The 26,050-nt window shown below is 38.4% G+C and overlaps 1 protein-coding gene across 4 annotated transcripts in view; it reads right to left on the bottom strand.

Annotated features, from left to right (window-relative positions):
• Positions 1-520: 520 nt before the first annotated feature.
• The window catches only part of RGS7BP (regulator of G protein signaling 7 binding protein), a 50,793-nt gene continuing 25,263 nt past the window's right edge, over positions 521-26,050 (bottom strand). For 2 of the 4 annotated variants that reach the window (XM_033164119.1, XM_033164121.1), the window contains exons 3-6: positions 12,092-12,222; positions 4,071-4,218; positions 3,586-3,656; positions 521-1,554 (exon numbers count right to left, since the gene is read on the bottom strand). In XM_033164119.1, coding sequence (XP_033020010.1) covers positions 1,457-1,554; positions 3,586-3,656; positions 4,071-4,218; positions 12,092-12,222 — 448 coding nt within the window. In that variant the 3' untranslated portion in view covers positions 521-1,456. The other 2 variants (XM_033164122.1, XM_033164120.1) reach the window with 2 other exon arrangements.

The following is a 26,050-nucleotide window of genomic DNA, read 5'->3' as shown; positions in this document are numbered from 1 at the left end:
CAGACTGTGTGCAGATTTGCAAATAACATGGAAACGTGATTTCGCACTACTTACTGCATGAGCTACAACACTTCTGCCTCCTCCATCTTGGCCAGGAGAAGGACTTCTGCCACACTTATTTTCAGTTTCTATGAGTCCTGGTTTATTCATGCTCCAGAGATGGTCTTTTTAAACAAACTGAGAAACCAGCTTCATAATCCATGGGTTGAATTTGCTACTTTTGAAACTTACAAGAGTTTATTTTAGACCACAAACACACCCCAGTTTGTACATAACAATAGGGCAGGATTTATGGAAACTGAAAGTAAACATGGCAGAAATCCTTACACCAACCGTGTGTAATTTGCAAGTCTGAGGCTTTGGTCAGACTCATTCTAACTTGTGCCATAGTGGTAAGCCATGGTTTATTATTACATGTGAATGAGACCAATGATCCAAATTCTTCTAAACAGAGCAGGCAAGATGGGTAGAGGCAACCATACATGGTATTTAGCTGTACAATTATTACCCAAAAGACATGTTTTAGTTTAACTAAAAAATATTTATTAACAATGTAAAATGTTTAATATTTTACAGTTAGAGCTACTTCTGGCATGCCCTAAAAGCAGTAACACTAAATTGATGTTCAGACACCATGCTTTAACCTTTAATGGAGACAAAATAGGATAATTTGCTTTACACCTGTGGATTTTATAGTTTCCTACACCATCTTTTAAATTTTTAGCCTTTCTTCCCAAAGCTGAAATAGATACATTTGTGGGGGGTTTAAAAAGTAAATTAGCTATTTCTATGCATTGTACATATGTAGATATAACTATCTCATATTTACAGGATCAACATATCGATGTTATGTTGCTTGTGTAATAGAAATTAAGATACTGTATTATGAAGTTCTTGTATAAGTTGAGATATAGAGTGGAAGACTAAATATGAATGAGAGCATAAAAAGCAATAGGAGAGTTTGTGCAAGTTCTCTTATGATATTGGCTCTTTTTATTTTAGCTTTTTAGAACATAAGCACAGTTTTGCTGTTCTAAATAGTTTTCTATGGATTAGGATTGCTTAATAGAATATGTTCAAATAGTTTAACATCATACTAGCAAGAGCTACAGTCCTACTATTGTACTGTACACAATTGGCTGTGGTGGTTTGTACATGAAAAAAAAATATCTGAATGTTTTATTTCATAATTATAACATTTGCATCTAATCATAGAATGGTTTAAATCAGGCATGCAGTATGCCTTTAAAAAAAGTTAAAAATATTCTTCATAATGTTAAATCGGTTTCCTGATTTGGTTCTTATCAACAACAAATTTGTAAAACTCTTGAAAAGGAGGGAAGAAATAATTAGTCGTGTAGAAAACACACACTACCACTTAGAGCATTAAGGTTTATCCCGCTAAAGGTCAAATTGTATTGGCTGTGGTCATCTGTGCATTTCTGTACTGGATCATCTAGCTCGAGACAAGACAGCACAATCCGAAGAACCTCCGCTTCCGTCTTCGCACTAATGGATAAGGAGTTGAAGTCAAGTTTAGGAGGCTGCTGTCATCTGTGATTAAAAAAACACACCAAAAGATAGCATTAAACTGAGCAGCAGCAAAGCATATATTCTGAAGGACATGTTTCCTGTGTGTTACTTCAGAGTTTTGCAACCTGTGGGTCATGATCTGCAAGGATGCTAGATTAGATGGGCCATTGGCCTAATCCAGCAGGCTCTTATGTTCTTAACCTCTGCTAAATGGCAGGAGACAGGAACGCTGTTATGGGGTTTTGTCTCTGGCACTGAAATGTCTTGGGCCAGCCCTGCACATACAGGAGTTTAAGCAGCTCACTGCAAGTATTCATCCATGAAGGAAAATGTATAATTTGAAATTGGCTCAGGGAGGGAAAATCTTCAAATTTATTCTGAAACCAGTGCTTAAATTCATTTTGTAAGATATAAAAAAGGACCCAGATGAATGGGAGATTAAATCTAATCACTGAGTGGCAGATAGCAATGAGCGCTGTCATACTGAACTTTAATGTGAGTTTTGTTGGCAACCTCCATTTAAACTCCACAAAAATATTTGAATTTATTCTCCATCATTTTTATTATGTTTTAGTAGAGAAGTAACTCCTCTAGGCACAGCAAGTTGAATATTATGTCCCTTCATAATTCAGCGTTGTCCAGCTCTTAATTCCTTAAGTTGTCAATAATTTCCTAGTTAATAATTATTTATTTCTACCCCTTACTTTTACTTTTGTACCCAAAGAAGCTTACAAATACATGAAACGAAAAGAAATCCAACTATCATCTATACAGGAAAAGCAGTCCCTAAGATAGCCCAGGCCCAATAAGGATCTTAGAGACCACAACTACCACTTTGAATTGAGACATAAGACCATAGTTGTATGTTCTGATCTATGGGTACCAGGCAAGGTCTGGCTGCCATGTCACTAACAATGTTATTCATATAGTGCCATCAAGTTTACAAACTAACATGAGAGAGGAAAATAGCAGGCTTGAGAAGCAAGCAATTTAAATTTCTTTTTTATTTTTGTGTGGTTTATTTACCCATATATACAACCTGAACCTGCTATGGAGAAGTTCAGAGCATCAGTATTCCAAGAGGGTTCTGCTTCTCCCAATGGGCAAATATTCTTGCCCTTCAGCTTGCCTTGCTCCCTCAAGTCACACCACAGTTTCTTCTAACCTTGTTAACCTAAACCTTGCCCTTTTTCTTTTTCATTTTTTTTATTGAATTTACCGGTATATACCGCCATATACACGGAGCTCTCAGGGCGGTTTATTAATTTTATCTATATATCTTTTAAAAATAATAATAATAAAATAACATTTTGGGTTTTACAATAAATTAGTCAACCTAGGACTTTCCCTCTCTCCCTCCATGGTTACCCCAAAATTTAAATTTGTGCTGCATATTATAGTTACTCCATGCCTTTGCTAAGACCCTGATGTTGGGAAAGATGGAGGGCACAAGGAGAAGGGGATGACAGAGGACGAGATGGTTGGACAGTGTTCTTGAAGTGACTAGCACGAGTTCGGCCAAAATGTGGGAGGCAGTGAAAGATACGCGTGCCTGGCGTGCTCTGGTCCGTGGGGTCACGAAGAGTCGGACACAACTGAACAACATGCCTTTGCTTCTACCAACAAACAAGCAAGCAACAACACAAAATTCTACTGTCGTTTCCACTGCTGCTTTCAGTCAAATCCTATTTGCATCTTAACATGTTTACACTGAGTTTTTAAATAATCCACAAACATTTTCCAATCTTCCTTGGCATGCAATTTAAATTTCAACAGTAGGGAGACCATAGAGGGAAAGTATGAATGGAAAGAAAGAGGCAAGAATAAAGGGATGTATATGAGCGCAAACATTATTTCAACTGGGATAAAGGCTAAGAAGCTAAGCCACACTTCTACCAAAAAATGTTTAATAATTTAGAGGAACGTTACATGTGTCAAACCTTTTCTCTATCGTCATATTTAGAATATTAGGAGTTTGTTTAACATTAGCAGAAGAAACCAAGTCTGATCACTTAACTATCCAATTATCAGATGCAGAAAAGAAAGGCTTACCTTGATTTTTCAGTGGCAAAGGCATAGTCTCCCTGAGTTTGCTTAAAAGGTTTTTCATTTCTCTCATATCCCTGTAGAAATGAAGCACAGAACTGTTCAAATAGAACAGACATTGCTTAAGCTTAGATAAAAGCTACTTCTGCTTTTCAGGATTCCGAGAATAGTACTATGTCTGAACAAAAAGGATAAAAATAAAATAAAAATCAGAATGTTGGACTGAATAAGTTTTGCAAATGTCAAATGGACAACTGATGGAGTTATAATAAAAAAGACCACTGTAAGTCTCCAATTTTAATCAAGTATGTTCTTCCATTGTGATCAGTAATAAAGATTAAGGAGGAGAATGGCTGCTCATTCGGAGGCAATTTTTATTCCAGCAAGCTTTTTGTGAAGTTCCATTAAGGGATGTGGAGACAAAGGTCTACTTCCACACATGCCTCAGTGTTTAATGGGATCAAATTAGGAATAATAAATAGAAAACATACCTTTCAGTATTTTCAATATCCGTGGAAACCTGCCATAAATGTTGTTGGATGTCTGTTGGTGAAGATGATGTGTCTTCTAAAATAGGGACTTCTGAACTCTCCTCTACTTTACTGTCTATGATCTTGGGTGCTGCACAAGTCTCTATCCCTTTCAAATGGTCAAAAACAAAACAAAATATAATTACAAAAAGCCTCATAACCACATTTCACCACACCCGGCATCTCTCATTCTTGAAATAATTGCTGGACTTGAGTGCTATGTATACTATGAACTAACGAAATAAGGTAAAATAAATAAAAATTCTGTACTATGGAAAGTTCAATTCTCTGTGACCTATATAAATAATGAAATTTTGTGTGGGTTTACATATTCTGCATAGTTCATCCCCCTTCTATTAAAGTAGAGGAAAGTGAACAACTAGTGAGCTACGTGCTGCAGCCTGATACCTCCTGGCAACTTTATTATTTTTTTTATTAAATTTCTATTCTGTTACTCTTCCCAAAGAAGTCCAACTTCTCTTCAGCCACCTCTCTTGTTTCTGAGGTTCCACCACCTATTGTTATGCACACATCTCCAAGGCTATCTTTGCTTATGAACTCTATTTATAGCATGAAATTATTTGTCAATGATGCCTCTTCCTTCATGCAGCCCCATTCTTATCACGAAGCATTTTGTAATGATCTCCTTAACTAATTTGTCTGTCAGGCGTAATTGAATGCAATTGCTGTACAGCACTCTACAAACTTTTTGAGTCATTATTGATATTTCTGCTAAGAAATCTCCCTCTCTCCCCCCCCTCTCTCTATATATGATTTCTTGACTGCCATTCATCACACAGTGAACTTGGGGTAGTTTCCAACATAATATAAATACAATAAAGTATGGCACATAAAAAACAATAATTAAATAAAACACAGCAGTGCAGAATAAACCTGGAGCATCAGGCAACATCTACACCAATTTTAGTCACCACAACATAAAAGTCATTTTCAGGGTCCACGTTTCTCTCTATGAAAACTGGTGAGTAGATTTCAACATCTCCTCCTCAGCACATCTAAAGACCCCCCTTCCCACTTGATTTTTGTTTCCAATAGCACTTTTATGTTTTGAAATTAAGAGTGAGGGAACCAGAACACATTATTTAACCAATTTATTCCTTTTATGCTTACTTAGCTCAAAAATAGACAAGAAACACACCCTGGTTTAATATTTTAACCCTGGAAAGTTAAAATATTATCAAAAACTGTTGTGTTCTAAGATGTTTTGCTATATGTTGCACACAAAATGCTAAGCAAAAAATGTGCAATGAGTTTCAGTTTGTGAGGTTTCTGAACTGGGTCTGGCAAATAGTTAGCCGTGTAGCACTGATTTTATTTTGGAGTTTCCTCAGCGCACCATTTCGATATCATTTTGAATTTCCATCAGGGAAGCACTGTAACAGAGTCACAGATGTTTCATTTTTTAAAACTACCTGTTTGATTATATGAATTCCTTAGAGCATGTCTCACATTGATTTTTTTGGCCTCATTTAGGTAAAATGCCATGCTTTGGAAATAATTCATTTAACACACAAGGTAACTCACTCAGGCTAACACAAGTAGTCTGAGTCAAAGGGGTAAGGTAGAATGTGATGGGCTAGCTTCACAAAGGTAAAAAATAAAGCAAAAGGGAGCCTTTAATAGTTTAGAGGGTTCCTTGCTCAGAATCTCTTCTAATTGAATTAAATCAAAAATTTGTTTGAATATAAGAGACAACTGAGTGCACTGTTGCAAAATAATGAATTCTTTTAGACAGCACAAGTGCTAGTTGCACACTCACAATGAGGACAAAGTAATAAACTCTGGCGTTCAGCAATTTCCACATGAGAAGCACTTGATTGCCTCCAGGCAGTCGCTCCACATTTTCCAGTGCAGCAGATCAGCCCCAGACAAAGCGTGACTCTGAAGTGGCATCTGTGCACAGAAGGCCAACACCTTGTAAATTCCCAAATTTGTCATGAGGCATGACTAACAATAAGCTGCCAGACAGTTCCCAAGATTTTCCTGGTCATTGGTTCACCTGTTAATGGTTAGGATTAATTTTCACATTAGTCTTCTCTCTGCTTCTTTTTATGAAGTACACACAGGGAAGAGGTTTCAGGATGTGGCAGTAGTCAGCCTTGTATCTAAATGTTTGGCCAACCAATTTTTTCAAGGATCGTATAAGACATGTCTAAGGACTTATCTAGACAATGCCGTCCCACAACACAGTAAGTCAGGTATTATTTTGCCAAATGTGTCTATAGATTTTGCAAATATTCATATACCTTTATAATATTATTGTTAATGTAATCAATTACATTGTGATTAAGAATTTATTGTAGGGATGAGATGAATTACGAAATGCTTAGAATGTGAGCATGCCACAGAGGGAAAAAAACAGATTGCTGATGGCTATAAGGAGGACATTGTTTACTGAGAGCAGCCCTTGGAAGAAGAGCGTAAGGTGTGGCAGTCACCTGGGGATTACGATGAGGAATTATGTAATATGAATCATATCATTACTGGGCCTGATTCATAAGCATAAGTTTCTGATAATATCCCATAAGGCTGTGCATCTTCCCATAGGGCTCTTTCTCTCCTCCATTCTCTCTAAGCGGGCAGGTCACGTTCTAAGTTGTGGCTTGCTGCGGCCAGATGCTGCGTCCCATTTGCCAGTATTCCTTTGAATTTAGCATCTTGCTCTTACCATTAGAGGGGAAAGTGCCTGATCAATCTCAGGAGTTGGTAAACAATTTGGTTTTAGGGTTAGGATGTTAGATCTTACTTTCCTGCTATCCTCCTGCTATCTTTATGACTTTCCTGTTCCTGGACATCTATCCCATCCTTTGATGTATCTTGTCCTTTGATGTGTGAGAATGTGTGGGAAGTTTCTTGGGTCTCTCATGAATGTCTTTGTTTACCTGAGCCTACCACGTGAAGACTCCTTGAGGTGTGTTGTATGAATGATTGGCTAGTTTGAATTATGTATGTTTTCCCTTTGTTTTAATAAAAGAGCCTGGGTCGAGGGGGAGGGAGACTTTTTTCCTCTCTCACTCTGTCTCAGAGCCTTGCTGGTCAAGAGCTCAGTCTCTGTTTTTTTTCCTTTCTAAATCTCTTCCTCACTTGCACACATGCAAACCCCACATAGTGGTGATTTTCTCAGAGTCCAGTTTTCCATGTTGCATTCGGAACGCAACAGTAAGGTTTCAGGACAGCTATGCCCATTTGCCCTCTAGAGGTCAGAGATCATGACCTTAGGTCACATATTGAGAGAAGTCCTTGCAATTCCAAAGATATCTGCATTCAACACATCAGTTCACTAGTCAAGTAGCAACAGATTAAGCACCATATAGGAAATTTGGGCCCAGAGCCACTTTTGGTTGAAAACCTCTGTAGCACACCAAACAGCATATGAAGCTTACATTGGTAAGCTGAGACCTCCATATATATTATTATTATTATTATTATTATTATTATTATTATTATTATTGCAGTGGTACCTCGGGTTACGTACCTGATCTGTTCCGGGGTGCCGTTCGCACCCTGAAAAGTACACAACCTGAGCGTCCATTTTGCTCATGTGCGAAAGCGCGATATCGCGCTTTTGCACATGCGCGAACTGCGCAGACTGCGTGGAACGCGGCAATCTTTCCTTCCGGATTTGCGGAGTACGCAACCTGAAAGTACGCAACAAGAAGTGTTCGCAACCCGAGGTATGACTGTATTAATAATAATAATAATAATAATAATAATAATAATAGGCACCCACTTCATACATCTCTCTGTGCTACTAGACTGGCCATCTAGTTAGACAGAGCAAATATCTTGGTAACTGTATCACTGCAGAGCATGTGTGAATGTGTTGCATGACTGACAGCTCTTGAAGAAATGAAATTATACTGTATTTTGAAAACTGGTAGCATTGCCTAGGTTTCTGTGCACGCCTCCTGCAATCCTGGGCTGCATTCCTGACAATAGCCCAATCCATTTTAGGCTTTGCAAGACAGGTTACTATGTTTACTGGATATGTGTACTGGAATTACCCTTGGTACAGAGAAATAGCCCCACTGAGAGGAGGCTATGTTTTTGGATTTTAAACTATGTTATTCCTGAACTGAATTGCCATTTAATGCATGTTATCCTGAATTTTGATAGGCATTTTGAATTTGTGGCACAGTTTTGATGTTCATTTGGTATAACTGTGGATTTATTTATTTAATTTATTTTTAAATTTATTTTAATTTAATTTATTGTTCAAACCGCTGTTACATTGACTGTTCTGACATTGTTGCACTGACCTGTTCCCCCACCCCCTTGCCTGCTGTTGGTTTCCTTTGAGAAATAAAAGTAGATAATAAATATTAAAGGGAGGCCTGCTGTCAGCTCCTAAAAGGGCCACTTAAATGACCCGAGAAAACTCTTATTCGGCTTGTTTTGGCATTTTAAAACCTTGGTGTCTTGACAGAAAGGTGATGTATAAATACAACAAATTCATACATGGAAATAAAATAGTTTTAGATGTATTTGAAATAAATAACCAAAGTGAGTGTGCTTAGCAATGGAGTGTAAGGGTATAACAAAAGTGGATCCTGTGAGTCTTCATGACTGCAAAGAGACTTATAGTTCAAGGCTGAAAGGACAAACACCCACCATCCATTACTCAGTGGTTTGAAGTTCTTACTGCCCTTTCTACATCTGAACGTCTTTTATAACTGTCAATCTCGCTTAGATTCATATTAGAACATATGGACTGTTTATATTAATGTATTTATTTAAATTAGGATTGCTGAGATTGTTTTGATCTTTCTCAATGGATTATTTTATTGTTAATGGGAGTTTACGTTGTTTCCTCACCCACTTTTCGTATTATGTTTGCAATTTTAAAAATGTAGAAAAGAAGAGTACATAGCCTTTGAATAGCAGTGGGTGAAAAAAGGGGTTCCTTAAAAGTTGTTCCTGTTGTTTTGACAATTCTAAGCGTCTCTCTCCATGCTTCACAGCTAATTTTATTGGGGAAAGTGCTCGGCTCTAAAAAGTAGATAAAATGGCAGCCTGGAGGGAAGGGAAGGGATGGACTTGAGATTTTACAAGCACCATCCAATAGGTGCACTCAACACTTCTGCAATCACATCTGTGTGGTACTCAGCAACTTACTTAAAAAGTAGATTAGTTATAGACATATTTAGCCTAAGTGAAAAAATATTTGAATAACGACTTTTCCTAGCCAAATTTCAATTAAAAAAAAACCCTTTCCATATATTAGGTTGCTGCCTAAAAGGGAATTCCTGAAAATATAAAACCCTGTAGCTGTGCTTTATTAGGATTCAATCACCCTGACTAGATGTCCATGGGGGAAGCCATCTTTTCTCCACAAGAATGTTCTGGAGAGCAATGCTACGTCATAAAGTTGCATCATTCCCACAGATGTTCTGTCCCCATGGATACTACTAAATGGCTGTGGTCAATCAAGCTGAACCTTGAAACAGCTAAAAGGGAAAGGAACCACTCTCAGCTACCTGTTATTTGAAGGGTGAGACTTCTCCATGAAATAATTTTACCTGCTCCCCAAAGACTGAATCAACACTGGAAGGGTGTTTTGCTTCACCTCTTAAAAATACTGGAAAAAGCTAGACCAAATATTTCATTCCAGCTTTAGTTAGAAACCACTTTAGGGTCTGCTCTGTGGTGGCGACAGTAGTGAAGAAAATTTACTTCACCACCACCACAGCAACTGCATAATGTTGGCCACAATGGCCAGTGAATCTAATTTGAGTAGTGAGGGCCTCTTTCACATGGGCCCAGGTGATGAATGGATAAAGCCTGCGGAGATCAATTTGCACCACATTTTCCAAATAAAGACCACTCACCTCTATTCCTGCTTGGAGGCTATAGTTAACCTAAAGTCAGGGGTGGATGCAGGAGGCTATAGTTAACCTAAAGTCAGGGGTGGATGCAGTTAAGACACTGTCTGGGTATGTCATTTTGGATACTTTTCAGCCTAACTGCGCTGGGCTAGAAGGAAAAACCATCTGACCTGGTGTAGGCTACCTTCCTTTGTTCCCTATGAATATTTTCTAATAAAATTTGCAGTTATATAACACTTTTCCTGACTGTGCCAAACATTTCACATGTATCTTTAGTAATCCTGACAACAATGTTGTAAAATATATCTTTGTTGCCATGCTACAGATTGGGGAGAGGGTAGAAGAAAGCTGAGGAAATGCTGCCTTGCCTAAAGCTACCTAGCAAGTTCATGGTTGAAGTAAATATTTGAACCAGATGGGGCTTCCCAACTCACATCACACTGCAGCAGCTCCCCAAATTATGACTGGACATTTAGAGCAGCAAGCTACTACAGATATGAGGGCTTATTGTGAAAATATTATAAAAACCCAACAGCATTTGTGCATTAAAAAGCGTTCACCGGTTATATAAATGTGCTTTATAAATAATGACGGCTGTAAAAATAGGTCCTATTGATGGAAAGTATGTCCCCACATTTCCTAGTATTGTTTACTGGCATGAATTAACAGAGAACAGATGAGTGGAGATGCATTTCTTATATGGCTCCACAGTAGATGTGCCCAGCACAAGGCATGCTAACGTTGTCTTCTGCCCAATTAGTGTGTGGGAGGAAAGCATCGTGTTTGCAAGAGAAGGGCACATCTGGATTAGAAACAGCTTGATGTATTTCTGTGGAGCAGCTATTTTTGTTCTTGAGATTTTTTCCACTATACAAGCAGCCTACTTTTCCTCCTGTAGGTCAGCTCCCTCCAGGAGTAGTCTGAACTTGGGTAACTAGCTGAACTTTACAAAAGATATAAAAAGCAACAAAGAGCCCCAGGCTTTGATTCTGCAGAGCTGTTTTATACCCATGAGGAAGATGAAGTTAGCAAAAGTGCTGAACAGCATAGCCTGCTTTTGCTAAACACCTATAATCACAGTCTTCCCCCCTCCCCTCTCCTCCAGCACAGACCAGACTTGGGCCATACTTATTCACAAATGCTAACATTTGTTCAGCCCTTTCTGGTTCTCAGGAAAACTTCCATGATAAATCTAACACAAATCAATGTATAGGGCTAGCTCAGTACACTTTTCCTTGGAAAACTGTACACAGAGACACTTGGGCTATCTGGCCACGCATTCAGAGCTACACCAAAAGCAGCAGTGCTAGGCATAGAAGATGCAGCAGCTGTGAAATATATTGATGAAATGCAACCTGCTAGATATGTTGTAACATACCACTCTACACCAGATAGACATATGCAAGCTCAGTGTGCAGCCCACTGATAAGTATGAAAGAACTGAAGAGGACGAAGGGACTAGGGATTAGGGCTCATCCATAGGCATGATTGTCCCATGCCTAAAAAGCATGGGCATGAGAGGTTTTCCCCTTGCCCCACTCTTTTCCTAGGGAAAACCCACCCTTTAGTTATAAATCAAGGCAAACATCAATCTGGAGAAAACATCCCCTATCATTCCTATCCACTGGCCATGTGTGCTGGAGCTGATGGGAGCTGGCATCCAACAAGAGGACCATAGGTTCCCAATCAATTCACCCGAGGCCTATTTAGGTGGAAAAACCAAATAGGAACTACAGTTCTAAAAGGAAGCCATTGCATCTCTTTTAATGATTATGGGCCAATGGAAATAGTGTTGTTCTTGGATTAACTTTTTTGCTACTTATCTAAATTTTATCTTGTAATGACTTATGGCTATGATCAATATATTCATTCTTTCTATTTCAATGGAAGCAACTAATCCATGTGCACATTCCACTGAAATCAACAGTGTAGGCTAAGTTTTCAAGACTTCTAGATGCATGTTGGCTCGGACACAGTCGTCCAGAATGAGGCATAAAAGCGCTCTAACATCCCATGGGCAGGCTGGTTGGAGGCTAACAGATGAAGCTGCATGGCAAAAGTCCTGTTTCACACATAGCCAATGACAACTGAAGTGAATGAAGCAAGACCAAGAGGGTTTATGATGTAGGTGAATACCTTTTCGATGAAGCTGAAGTGATCCTAGTAGGCATATGGATTTTAGCATCTCTGTCGTATACATTTCTAAGCAACATTGCAACTGGATATATAGTCTACAGATCTCAGGATGAATCTCACCATCTTCTGGGCTGCAAAAATATATAAAAAAACAAACAGAAAATGTTATCATTTCCATAATTAATCCGTCTCCACAGTTTAGACATTCTAGAGTTTTTAAAACTGGTCTATTTTTTGAAAAATTATATACAAACCTTGTAATTCTATAGATATCTTTGAAGGTGTATGATTTAACAATACAGATGCTAATAATAATGTTGTTGTTATTTATGTATTTATACTTCACCTTTTTCTCTGGTGGGACTCAAGGTGGCTTACAGATAAATACAAGAACTGCTAAAACGTAGAGAAATCCATCATTGAAATACAATTAAACATTGATAGAATTAAAACTATATACATACCTATATAATCTGTTTAAAACATACCAATAATTTTGTAATACTGATCTGAAATAAAAATTGCAAACAGGACCAGCTCAGCTTGTAGCCCTAAGTATACCACGAAAGAAGCATGGGGGGGGGGAGAGGCATGGTGTGAATTTTCCCACAATATTTAGGTTCTGTCCTTAAGTCTAAAAAGAGTCAATCACCCCTGGGTGAGTAATGAATTCTGAGGGACTTGCAAAACGAACGTGTGAATAAAATGTCATTTTTCCTGATGTTTTATTTAACCTGGTCAGACACCTTTAAATGTTTTCAAATTGCATGCAGTACTGCACAAAGATAAAAACTGGACTAAAAAGAGGAAAGATTTAACTTAAGTACTATAATTTCTGATTCCTGTCAAAAGTAATTCCACCCTTGGATTAAACACTATTTATAGCAGCAGATGCCACACAAGTTCAGAGTAATTACTGATTTTAAAGATCACAATTTCTCCTTTGGCTCTACCCTCTCACCCTTTAACTCCAACCAACAAGCCCAGAGACACGATCAGATGCTGACTTGCTGCTCTAATGCTGCAATGCCCTGTTAATGTGCTATTTTTGTAACCCTCCTTCTTAGATTACAGCTGACTTCCGTTCTCAAATGCATGGCTGTTATCTTCATTGATTTCTTTTGAAATCACACTCATGAGGGCAAAATATCCTGTTCTGAGTATAACTTGTACAAAGATGTTCTTCAGCATCCCTGGTGGTTGTAAAGATTCATTCCTTGTACGTTGTTTCAGAACTCTCTTTTTAATGCCAGCAGAGTCCTCTCAGAGGTGTTCTTATGCCAAGTTTGCAGTTAGAGTGGACCATGAGGTCAAGAGAAGCAGGTCTTTTGTTTTCTCTTTTAAAAGTGCTGGACTGGGGCCTTTTACCCAAAAAGAATGACAGGTAATGTTGATAGTTTTCGACCACACCTTTTCCCAGCTTTCATACTCTATACTATGTCCTAGATCTTTCTCCCACTTCTTCATCACCCTGCTTTTTTCTTGTCTAGGTGTGTTACCTCCTTGTAACAGCCTATATATTTTAGACATACTTTTCTGATTACTGTATAGTATTTCCTTTTCCCAAATTGATATTTTCTCTTCATAGCCTCTTGTCTTTTTATCCTTCTCATATACTGATTTTAACTGATGATATTCCAACCAGCTTAAACCCTTTTGTTTTAACTCCTCATATTTTTTTCACTCCTCATATTTTTTGAACTCCTCATATTTCCGTATAGTTAAAGCTATGGTTTTCGGAAGTGAGAGCTGGATGATCAAGAAGGCTGATCGCCGAAGAATTGATGCTTTTGAATTATGGTGCTGGAGGAGACTCTTGAGAGTCCCATGGACTGCAAGAAGATCAAACCTATCCATTCTCAAGGAAATCGGCCCTGAGTGCTCACTAGAAGGACAGATCCCGAAGTTGAGGCTCCAGTACTTTGGCCACCTCATGAGAAGAGAAGACTCCCTGGAAAAGACCCTGATGTTGGGAAAGATGGAGGGCACAAGGAGAAGGGGACGACAGAGGATGAGATGGTTGGACAGTGTTCTCGAAGCTACTAACATGAGTTTGGCCAAACTGTGGGAGGCAGTGAAGGATAGGCGTGCCTGGCGTGCTCTGGTCCATGGGGTCACGAAGAGTCGGACACGACTGAACGACTGAACAATTTTTTTTTTAAATTACTGGATATTGATTAATCTCTTCTACCAATTCATTATATTTTAGCCAAGTTTCCTTCCTGTTCCATTTGTGTTCTGCTTGGGCTTCTATCAGGGATATCCACCATGGTGTTTTATTTATAATATGTTTCTTGTTTCTTTCCCAAACCTCGACTAGAGATTTCCTTACTGCATGGTTGGTAAAGTTCTTATGAGCTTTGATCTTTTCATAACCTAGGTAGCCATGCCAACCAAATACCCTGTCCCACCCTTCTAGGTCTAATAACTCATTATATTCAAGTAACATCCATTCTTTAAGCCACACCAGGCTTGCAGCATCATAGTAGATTTTGAGATCCGGAACTGCGAACCCTCCTCTTTCTTTTGGCTCCTTCATTATTTTGAATCTTACCCTGGGTTTTCCCCCTTCCCATATAAATTTTGATACGTCCCTTTCCCATTCCCTGAAGCATTTCGTACCTATGATTATTGGAATATTTTGGAATAAATAAAGCATCTTTGGGAGGGTTACCATTTTATTCAATGAGATTCTTCCCCACATAGACAGCTTTAATTTTCCCAATTTCGTTAACTCCCCTTTTATTTCTTTCCATCTTTTAATGTAATTGTCTTTAAATTTGTATTTTTGTTCGTGATCCATATCCCTAAATATTTAGCTTTACTACATATTTTTAAACATGTTATCCTCTCTAATTCTTCTTGTTCTTTCCCATCTAGATTTTTTGTTATTAATTTTGATTTTTCTTTATTCATTTTGAATCGTGCTATATCCCCAAATTCTACTATTTTATCCAGGGCTTTTTGCACTCCTTCCCATGGGTCCTCTGTTATAATGACCACATCGTAGGCTTTAATTTTATAGCACCTATTACCTATATCAACACCCTTTATTCCAGGCTCTTTTCTTATTGCTGTCAACAATGATTCCAACGTGGCAATAAATAAAAGCGGGGACAGTGAGCATCCCTGTCTTGTGCCTCTTTCTATTTTGAACTCCTTCGTAATTTTGTTGTTAATTATTAATCTGGCCTTCTGACTTTCATATGTTGCTTTTATCCCCTTCAGGAAGTTTCCACCTATTCTCACTCTCCAGAGTGTAAATCATACAGTTCCATGCCACTCTGTCGAACGCTTTTTCTGCATCCACCAGGAATAACACTATTTTCTTGCTAGGTTTCATCTCAATATATTCTAAAAGGTCTATCACTATCCTTGTATTATTTTTAACCTGTCTCCCCGGTAAAAAGCCATTCTGGTCTTTATTTATTATTTTAATTAAATACTCTTTCTGTGTATTTGCCATTACTCCAGCGAAGATCTTATAATTGACTTCAGATGCTGTTGAACTACAAGTCCCATTACCCGCATTCATTATGGTCAATGGTCAGGGATGATGGGAATTGTAGTCCAACAAAACATCTGGAGGGCACCACATTGGTTATCTCTGTGCCAGAGTGATGTAATTTAGCATGTTAATTTTTCTTGTATTTAGTATAATAATAATAAGCTGAAATGATCAAGCTTGGTATTTATTTTTTGTTACTAATGAACTTATGGCACAGAAAATTTCCTGTTTTTTAAAAAAGGCCTTCAAAACATTTCGACCAGTAATCATTTATTATACCTCATATGACCTTTATTTTTTTACACTGTATTGATTTTTACATCTTACTGTCACTGTGACAAGACACTACAGTAATTACTAGCAACAGCAATCCTAAGTACTGTAATGCTTAGTAGAATTTTTCTATGACCAATTTGTTGTTGTTGTTCAGTCGTTTAGTCGTGCCTGACTCTTCATGACCCCATGGACCAGAGCACGCCAGGCACTCCTGTCTTCCACTGCCTCCCGCAGTTTGGTCAGACTCATGTTAGTAGCTTCAAGAACACTGTCCAACCATCTTGTCCTCTGTTGTCCCCTTCTCCTTGTGCCCTCAATCTTTCCCAGCATCAGGGTCTTTTCCAGGGAGTCTTCTCTTCTCATGAGGTGGCCAAAGTATTGGATCTGTCCTTCCAGTGAGCACTCATGGCTGATTTCCTTAAGAATGGATAGGTTTGATCTTCTCTAATGATGTCTATCACTGATAGCAATGTTTTACCCTATATAATGCTTCTGTGTTACTTTTCTAGATGAAGAAATGTGATAAAAAATAATCAAAACAGTAAGTATGCAGCAAAGCTCTGAACATTAAACAATTCTGTATCAAAATCACAGGTGTTTGAGAACATCCTGAGAGCAAATAAGAGGCTAAATCACTATCCTTTGTGTGTGTAAAAGATCCACCCTTCACAAGCACCAAGCCAGATAATACAGTGTTAAGAATTCACTCATGTGTCTGTTCCTAAGTGACACAGGGTAATTCCAATTAGGTTTGAAATATAGTGCTTCAGAGTGAGCCGGAGTTATTATTGCTTAAGATTTTTTAGAAACATCACTTACAAATGGTCTCAGATGTGGCTGATGCTGTTTCCAACCTAGAGTTCCTTAGTTAAGTTACCAGAAGTCCAGATGCCAATGTCCTGATGTAGCCACCCTCAAGTAGCCAAAATCTGAATGCCCATTTGCACATATTCATTTCTAGGATTGGAAGGATCTGTTTCTCATTTTTCCATTCTTAAATTCAGCTCTCCACATTTCTGCAGTGATTTGTCGATTTCATTATAAAAAAAAAACCCTCATGGAAATTCTTCAGTATTTTAGTGTGAATTTCTCATAGTAAACACATTTTTGTCTGCAGTTCTGACCAATGCACACATTTATGCAAGCAACCTCTCCTAATATAATGCATTTTTGTAAACACTGGTTGGAGAACTACCGGTACATCACAGAATTCGGCTAAGTGAGAATTTTGAAAGATGGCTGTGTTCAGTTCTCACATTGCTTTGGAAAGTGTCTAATTGATAAATTCAACTTTAAATGTGTACTGAATCAAATTTCACCCTTATTCCTATTCATTTCCTCTAAGGTCCCCCACCCATTTTGGCTCAGTCAGCAACCCATAGTTAGTGCATGTTACTACATGAACAACTTCTCCATTGGCTACCATTTTAAAGCTACATATCCATAAATTTTCCTACTTGGACCTTAAAGTCCAAAATCACAAAATAAATCTCTTACAATTAGTACTATGAAAGTCAACTTGTGTTGTATGCTATCAAAGTTATCAATTTAACATACATTGTTAACGCTAAGAAACTCAGTTATCTTTCTTCGGATTTGCACTACTTTTAAGACATTCAGAATTAATGACACTAGCTAATAATAACCGGAATAACAAATATTACTATATAGAACACATCTACACTGACAAACAAGCTACTAAGCAATTACATATAAACCCCATAGAGGGAGCTCTAATACCAATCATTACCTTTTCAGCATTGTTATTTGACCACCAACCAGTTTAACCCATAAAACAGAAAGGAATATACAGACAAAGGATTCTATCCCTGGAAATAAAATATTTATTTATATCAAAAAATTTATATACTGCTTGATTGTAGAAAAATCTCACGTCACTGGGGCTGTTACCAACCAGCGAATATATTATTTCTAAAATACTTATAAAGCAACTATGTAATATATAGTAACTAATTTAACCTATCATTATATTGTTTGTAGACAGATTGGGATTAAAACTGGAAAACCAAGCTGTGTGAGTTTTTTAAAATTTTGCATGCAAGACAACCAGTTCCCTTGACTACCTGGAAGTTTCACCCCCTTAATCGTACTGCTTTGAAAATGTTTGCTATATTCTTAATTTCTGGCTTTCTACCCAATTATCAATTCACATTATCCCCACCGAAGAATTCCACCACATGGATGGCCAGTTCCAAAATGGCAGAGCCATCCTTTGAAACTGGTACAACTAGCATGCTAAAAGAACAGAAAGGGAGCATGCAGGAGTAGATGGTACAGTGTTGTGCTGCTGCCCTGCCAACAGTGGTGTGTCTCCTGCTTACTGGGATAGTGTGGGGCACAGGAAAGGTCAGGGCCATGTAGGTGCACTGGCAGTGTCTCACATGTCCCACTGGTTCTCTCTGTTACACCAGGTTTCAGTTATGCCTACCAGATCAATGCCATCCTCTAAGACCAAGCACTCCAGTTCACAAATCTTGTCTCGGGGGCTTCTAGCATTAGCATATTGACACTTGTATACAGTCTCTGACGTTTCTTTGGCACTTGCATTTTTGACCTGCAGTGCTTTGCCCTTTCTGAGTCAGGTGATGAACTCATAATAAAAGCTGATATCTATTCCCAGAAGTTATGCTCTCCATGCTAATGCTTACTTTTGCATACAACGATCCCTTAGCGATGAAACATGATTAAGTAGGATATGACAGCACAGTATGGCACCCTTGACAATAGCAAGCCGAAGAGCAGATATAGTTACATTCAATAAATATGAGACCATAAATAGAAGTGTTAATTTAAATTATTTGTGGCATGTGGCTGGGATATTCGCTTGTTAAATCACATTCCTTTTCTGAAGTTGCTTAAAATGCTAGAAAACCCCAATAATCTTACCGGTGTTCACTAATTCACAAAAAAAGTCTTCCATTTTTTAGGCACTGGGAAGCATATGCCATGAATGCCAGTCTTTAAATTGTAAGATTTTCACACTTGCTTCTTAATGTAAAACTTTCAGTTTCAGATTGCTAGTCGTAATCTGGTCAATATAAATCTGGAGTTGAACAGGCTTATGCTAGGGGAAATCCAGATAATTCCCCCCCTCTAATATTCTAATTTAAAGTCAATATTAGGATAAGGAGTTGGTGATGGTTTGGGGGAAGGCCCTGGTACAATTATTCCCCAACCCTCAACTCCAATAACCCTTCATGGAAAGTATCCTCACCCAAATGTGAGCAAAGACCAGGGCCGGACCCCAAATCCATTCGAAGCTCCAATGCTCTAGTTACCTTTTCTAATGTCTCTGAAAAGCAAGCAGCAGGAGCCCCCAGATCCTGAAAGGAAGTGGTGGATTGCAGTGAACAGCTTTATGGTGATATTTTTCTCGTTGGGGAAAGATCAACCCAGTCAGTTGTTTTAGGAGACAGTTTGGCCACATTGGATGTCCAAAATCACTGCTCTAGAATCTGGATGAACCCAAACGGCTCTAATTTTAAGAGATTAAAGGTAAAGGTAAAGGTACCCCTGACCGTTAGGTCCAGTTGCGGATGACTCTGGGGTTGAGGCGCTCATCTCGCTCTATAGGCCAAGGGAGCCAGCGTTTGTCCACAGACAGCTTCCGGGTCATGTGGCCAGCATGACTAAGCCGCTTCTGGCGAACCAGAGCAGCACACGGAAACACTGCTTACCTTCCCGCCGGAGCGGTACATATTTATCTACTTGCACTTTGACGTGCTTTTAAACTGCTGGATGGGCAGGAGAGTAGATAGCAACATATGTTTCAGGCAGGATGTTTTAGCTTTCAGAGGTTCTTCTTCCACTCCCCAGATTCTGGTACATACTATTCTGTCTACAGTGTAGACTCTACACAGATGTCTTCAGAGCAGTGGGGGCTGATCCAAAAAGCAAATGGGGCACTGCCCCCCCAACCCAGCATGCTTTGCTCCTTCCTTAAACCTTGTATCACTGAAGCTTTCTCCATAGAAGTCACCAGTTCTTATCTACTGCACAGCAATGCTTCATTTATGAATCTGCCTTAGTTCAGTAACTAATAGATACCAAAACATTTTAAGGGTATTTAGAAGGATGTAAGGTGAAGGAGGTTCTGACCAAAAAGAAAAAGGTGTTTTGGTATGGTCTGCTCAGTTTAAGCAGGAACACATTCTACTCTTATATAATTTGTGAACATGCTGTCCCTGACATGGACTGTTATTTAATTGTTTAATATACACATATACCACTTAATGTGTCTACTTTCTCATTTTCCCAACTGCACATTATCAGCTTTCCAACTCCATAATTTCCCCCCAACTCTACATTTTGTGTTTAGCTGCAAACTAAAAAACACCCTTTGAGAAACTTCCATCTTTTGGTCATATTTCCTACAATGATGCATAACACTGCTCAAGTGTGCGATAAAACAACCTATACGGACAAGGAAGTCTCTGAGTTCTGAAGCAATCATCAGTAAATAAAATAATAGCAGTAAAGCTTCCCAAGAGATCACATTTTCACCATTAACCACCTTCCCCTCCAATACATTGATGTCTGACAAGAACTAAGTATGTCCCACAAAGAATGCCCAAGAAGATTCCATGTGACGTCAATAATACTATTTGTGATATCTCTGTCCTGGGATTTGTACAAAAGAGGGGGGGAAACCCAAAGCCCTGGATACAGGCCTGCAAGCTAAAATACATAGCATGTTAGCTTGTGCAGCCTGTATTTTTTTTTAAATAGTCTGTGATAGATGTGCAATTTTGTTTTTTTTAAATCAGTTTAGCCAGGATCTAAAAGAAACTGTGAAAACTGCATGCAAAGGAATCATTGCGTTATCTTTTTAATGAGGCATTTCCAACCTTTGAAGATGAAAATCTACTATTCAGATTTTTAAAAGGCTTGTGAGAACTGCTGCAACAAAAAACCAACAGCAAAAAGAAAAAAGAAAAGCTCCACACAGTTCTTCCTTCATGCTTCTTTGGAACTTGGCCTTTAGCTATTAACTGTCATGAAAGTAAGCTTTCTGTAATACCATCGCTTATAAATGCCAAAGTCTCAAGTAATGGCTATATAAGGGAGCAAGCATTTTGGATCTAGGTGAAGCTATACTGTATAACTATCAACAGCACAGTTTTACTGCCTAGGGGCAAACTTGGGGCAAGTTGTAACCTGCCTTTGTAAAGTTTATTGCTAGAAGGAACTTACAATAAGTAAGTTATGCCTTTCATGCAAGTTTCCCTCAAAAAAAGAGCTCTCATTTCGTAGCGTTCATTAATACGCAATAAGAAAAGCTTCATTAATATCTGATCAGGGGAAGAAAAATGGCAATATATATTCATCCCTATCTAGCATGGGAGAGCAACAAATAGAAATGGACTTTTGTAGAACTGGGCAGTGCAGATCCCAATGCACTTCTGAGGGCACTTCCAAATTCACATTGCTATAGATAGCTGGACTCCAGAGAGCTGAATGGATGCAAATGGAGACATTTATTTCCCGTTCATTGTTGCACACGATTAGTTGTACATGGATAGATATGGTCAGAGACTAATGTTCTTAAACAAAGGCAAGAATTGCCTCCCAATCTTGCATCTGCCTACATTGCTGGGTATGCTCTTGGTCCAGAGACTGTTTAAGGGGAGACCTGATAACTGTGCTCCAATAGCTGAAGGGCTGTCAAGCAAAAGATGGTGCAGATTTGTTCTTTGTTGTTCCAGAGGACAGAACTAGAAGCAATGGGTGGAAATTTCAAGAAAGCAAATTTCAGGTATCATCATCATCATCATCTACCACCCTTCATCTGAGGATCACAGGCCTGTTTACAACATAAAAACACAAAATACATAACATAGTAACAAACAAAAACAACACCCCCTGCAAGTTTAAAAGGCTATGGACTGTTTAATTAGCCTAAGGCCTGGGAGAAGTGGAATGTTTTTGCCTGGAACCTGAAGATATGTAACGAAGGGGAGAGAATTCCACAAGTGTGGAGCCACCACAGAAAATATAAATGTTAGGGGAAGCTTCCTAATGGCACAAGCTGTTGCAGACATTGTTGGTGGGCTCTCCTTTGCTGCAGCTACCAAGAGATGCTATACTGTAGTTACAAGATTCATTCATTAAGCCAGGAGTTGGCCTAAATGATTTCTAATGACCCTTCCAGCTCTAATATTCTGTGACCCTCTAGTTTTCCATATGATGGGTGTTTCACACAATGCACATATTGGAACCCAGATATTACATCAGTCCCTGGCTCCTACTCACATAGGAAGATAGAAATTTGATTCTGACACAAAGTGGGGCACGGCATTTGATTTGTGTCTGCTGGTTTCCCCCCCTGTTTTTTCATTTGTTGGAGTTTTATCTGCTGTTCAGTAAATCTGCTGTTTTTCTTTATTTTGTTTTAATCTTTGGATTGTTCATTTTTATTTATTGCTGTATTTTGACATTTTAAAAGTAACTCTGGAAACTGGCAAAGTTGAAAAGTGGGGTGTACTTTTTGCAAATAAACTTGAAAAATTAATATTCAATTGTGTGCTCAGCAGGCAGCTGTGGGTGTTATGATTATTCCTAAAAAAAACTGAATGATGATGCTTGTCAATTTTATTTCCCCCCCCCCCAAATTATTGGTTTTACATAAATTTATACACAATAACTATAACCATTCCAAAACATAAAAATAAAAAGGTTCTTTCAAACCTTCGGACCTCCTCCCCTCCCTCCATGGGTTCCATTTCCAATTTTTTTTATCTTTTTCTTTTTTTCTGCATCTTTTACCGTTATTCATCTATTATATAATCATAGTTACCAAAATTCATTTGACATTACAAGTGCCATTGTAATCCTGCCAATGATTTTAACTGTCTACAGTGGTCTTGGTCTTTTAAGTATATTAAGAAGTTATTCCAATCTTTTAGGAATACTTGATCTCCCTGGTTTCTGATCTTTCTGGTCAGTCTCGCCATTTCTGCATATTCCATTAGCTTGGTCTGCCATTCCTCTTTGGTCAGTACTTCTCCTTCCTTCCATCTCTGGACTAAGAGCATCCTCACTGCCATGATGCTTGTCAATTTTAAATGGTATTCCAGTTGTCGGGATGTCAGGTGGGAGAAATAGGTAGTACAAAGTAAACTGTACTCATAGCTCAATTCAGAACTGGGCAGCGACCACAAGCATCCTCTCTGACTAATTTTGGCCCCTTCCACCTTTCCTAGCACCCTCAGAACCCCTGTTGCTTAGGTGGGTCCCCCAAACTTCCAAGTTGTCTTTTAAGAGTGACAAGGGGATAACAGGTGAGGAACCACCCACAAGCTTCCTTCTGTTCAGAGTTCTCAGGATCCAACACATAAAAAGGTGACAGGGAAATGAGGGACAAAGACTGCACACTTTGGGTGACTCCAGCCTGCCAGGCTTAAAACAATATGGCCATATAACATCTTTTAATTTTGATCTAATCACCTAAGCCCAATTAAAAGCTGCCTTAGTTCGTTCTCCTTTGATGGTAACTTCAAGCAAGAGTCCTTTTAACAGTAGAACAACATCTAAGCTTACCACCACAAGTGGCCTTTACTAGGATAGTGGATGCCTGTGCTTGCATGAACCCGAGAGTATCCACTTTTCTGTCGCCTACAGAGAAATCCGAACTCTTTTTCTTTTGCTAACGTAAGATGCTTTTTTCAGCCACCTTGAACACATCGCTTAACACAAAATGGCAAAGTCTGAACTCTTGCTCACATGTTTGCTTGCTGGAAAATATTGCTCAACCAGGTAAGTTGTTCAAGATAAGAATAGAAGAGAATGAGAGAGAGAAGTGGGGAGAGGGAGAGGGAGCAAATATTACAGGAGAGCAAAAAAAGGCAACAGAGAATTTAAGGGCAAATCCTGCAGTATATAAGTATTGTACTGCTACTGCAGAGCTGGTCCATCATGGCCAAGCAGCACCATTTAGTCTCTCTAATGCTTCAAGGCTGCCCCAGTGCAAAAAAAAAAAATACCCTTTGTGTTTGTCTAGATAAGAGAAGGAAGTAGTGCGACAGGTGTATAATAAAAATAAAATACTGACGGGTCAATGTTAACTTGAAAAAAATCCTTTTTTCGCGTATATCTGCTTAGACCTTGAGAGTATCCTCAAAGGCCCTTAATCCTCCAAGTGCCCTGAGGAAGTGGGATGCAGACTGTGAATACTGGGGTGAGAGGACCTTTCTGATGGTGTGGGATGTTGTCCCAAAAAAGGGCTTACCCAGTGCCTTCTTTGTGCTCTGTTTGGGACCAGACAAACATTTTTAAAAACCTTCTCAGACCTTTTAAAGATACAATTTTTCTTTGACTTTTAGTAGACATTTAGAAGACATCTGAAGGCAGCCCTGTATAGGGAAGCTTTTAATGTTACATATTTACTGTGTTTGATGTTTTGATTTGTTGGAGGGCACCCAGAGTGGCTGGGACAACACAGTCAGATGAATCTATTATTATTATTATTATTATTATTAATAATAATAATAATTAGACCAGCTTTATTCTCTATTGCTAAGTTGTATGCTGTGTTGGAATTTTTCTTGTTCTTAAGGCTTATAACAACATTTTAATGTTTTTATTATTATTATAACCTGGCCAGAAAACTTTGTTATTGGACTGCATATAAATACTGTTAATAAAAATAAAAATAAATTTAAAAATCACCAATGAAGAGCTGACATTATACAAAACCCATTTTAATTTTTGCATGATTCCATGTCATGTCAACGCGGTCATGTCACCCACCGTCTCGGATTCTGATGAAACTTGGTGTACACCCTTCCTTTATGGTTGAAAGAAACCCCCTTAATTCCCCCCCCCTCTATCTCAAATGGTTTTCATTTTATAGCACTTCAAAGTTTCGTGAAATCTGTGTTGTCTGTCCCTCTTGAGACCCTTGTGCATTTTATTTTTCCCCTCCATAACCAATGATCAGATCTCCTTGAAATTTTACATAGAGTTCAATAAGAGGATGAGGATTGCAGGAAAAAAAATACACCAGCACTTAAAAGATTTTATAAATGCCTATTTTTTTTTTAAATAAATGTACTTTTTTGGTGGAAAACCTAGGTTTAGAAAACCTCAATTTTCAGCATGTGGTCATGATGCAACCAAAAGGTTTTGCTGTTGAAAATTATTGCAAAGACATGCTCTTTCTCGACAAAGAATGAAATTTATTTATTTTTTATTCCTTGTAACGAAACTTTTACATTTTTTGGACATTGTGGAGAAAAAGTGGCTACTGGGTACAACTTTCCTACAACCCATAGGAAAGTTTTGTACACCATATTCACATCATGCATGCAAATCATCAGAAACAATGCAATAGGATGAGATAATATTCTCTTCATCAGGACTTTTATAATGCACTTTTTAGGCATTTATAAAATCTTTTGAGTGCTGGCGTATTTTTCCCCTGAAATCCTCATCCTCTTATTGAGCTTTGTGTAAAATTTCAAAGAGAACTGATCATTGGTTATGGAGAAAAATAAATAAATGTACGTGTGCCAAGGGTCTCAAGAGGGAGAGACAACGCAGATTTCACGAAACTTTGAAGTGCTATAAAATTTAAACCGTTTGAGATAGAGAGGAAAAAATAAGGGGTTTTCTTTCAACCATAAGGGAAGGGTGTACACCAAGTTTCTTCAAAACCCGAGACGGTGGGTGATGAAGCCCTTGTTTTTTGTGTTGATTTGATGTGGAATGACCCTGGAGAAAAAAAGAAAAGAGAGCCTGTTTGGGAGAAAAACCCACATTCACTGGTTAGATGAGACCATTAGTCAAAGTAATAATAATAATATTATTAATAATAATTTTATTTATTTATTTATACCCCGCCCTCCCCAGACCGGGGGGGGGGGTTAGGGGTAATACAACAAGTAACAGAACAATGAAAATGTATTTAAAAGTCTAGAAACCATTCTACTACAGATGCAAACTGGAAAAGATCTCGTTTAAAAGGCTTGTTCTAAGAGAAAAGTATTCAGCAGGTGACAAAAACACAACCGAAATGGAATCTGCCTTATATTCAAGGGGTGGGAATTCCAAAGGGTGGGGGGCACAACACCAAAGGAACTACATTCCTATGTTAGGTGGAACAGACCTCATAAAATAGTATCTGGAATGAGATAATCTTTCAGGTATCACTAACC

Source organism: Lacerta agilis, chromosome 11 (assembly GCF_009819535.1).
Source record: "Lacerta agilis isolate rLacAgi1 chromosome 11, rLacAgi1.pri, whole genome shotgun sequence".
NCBI lineage: Eukaryota > Metazoa > Chordata > Lepidosauria > Squamata > Lacertidae > Lacerta > Lacerta agilis.
Note: the sequence above shows the minus strand (reverse complement) of the source record. Positions and strands in the feature narration are given on the sequence as shown.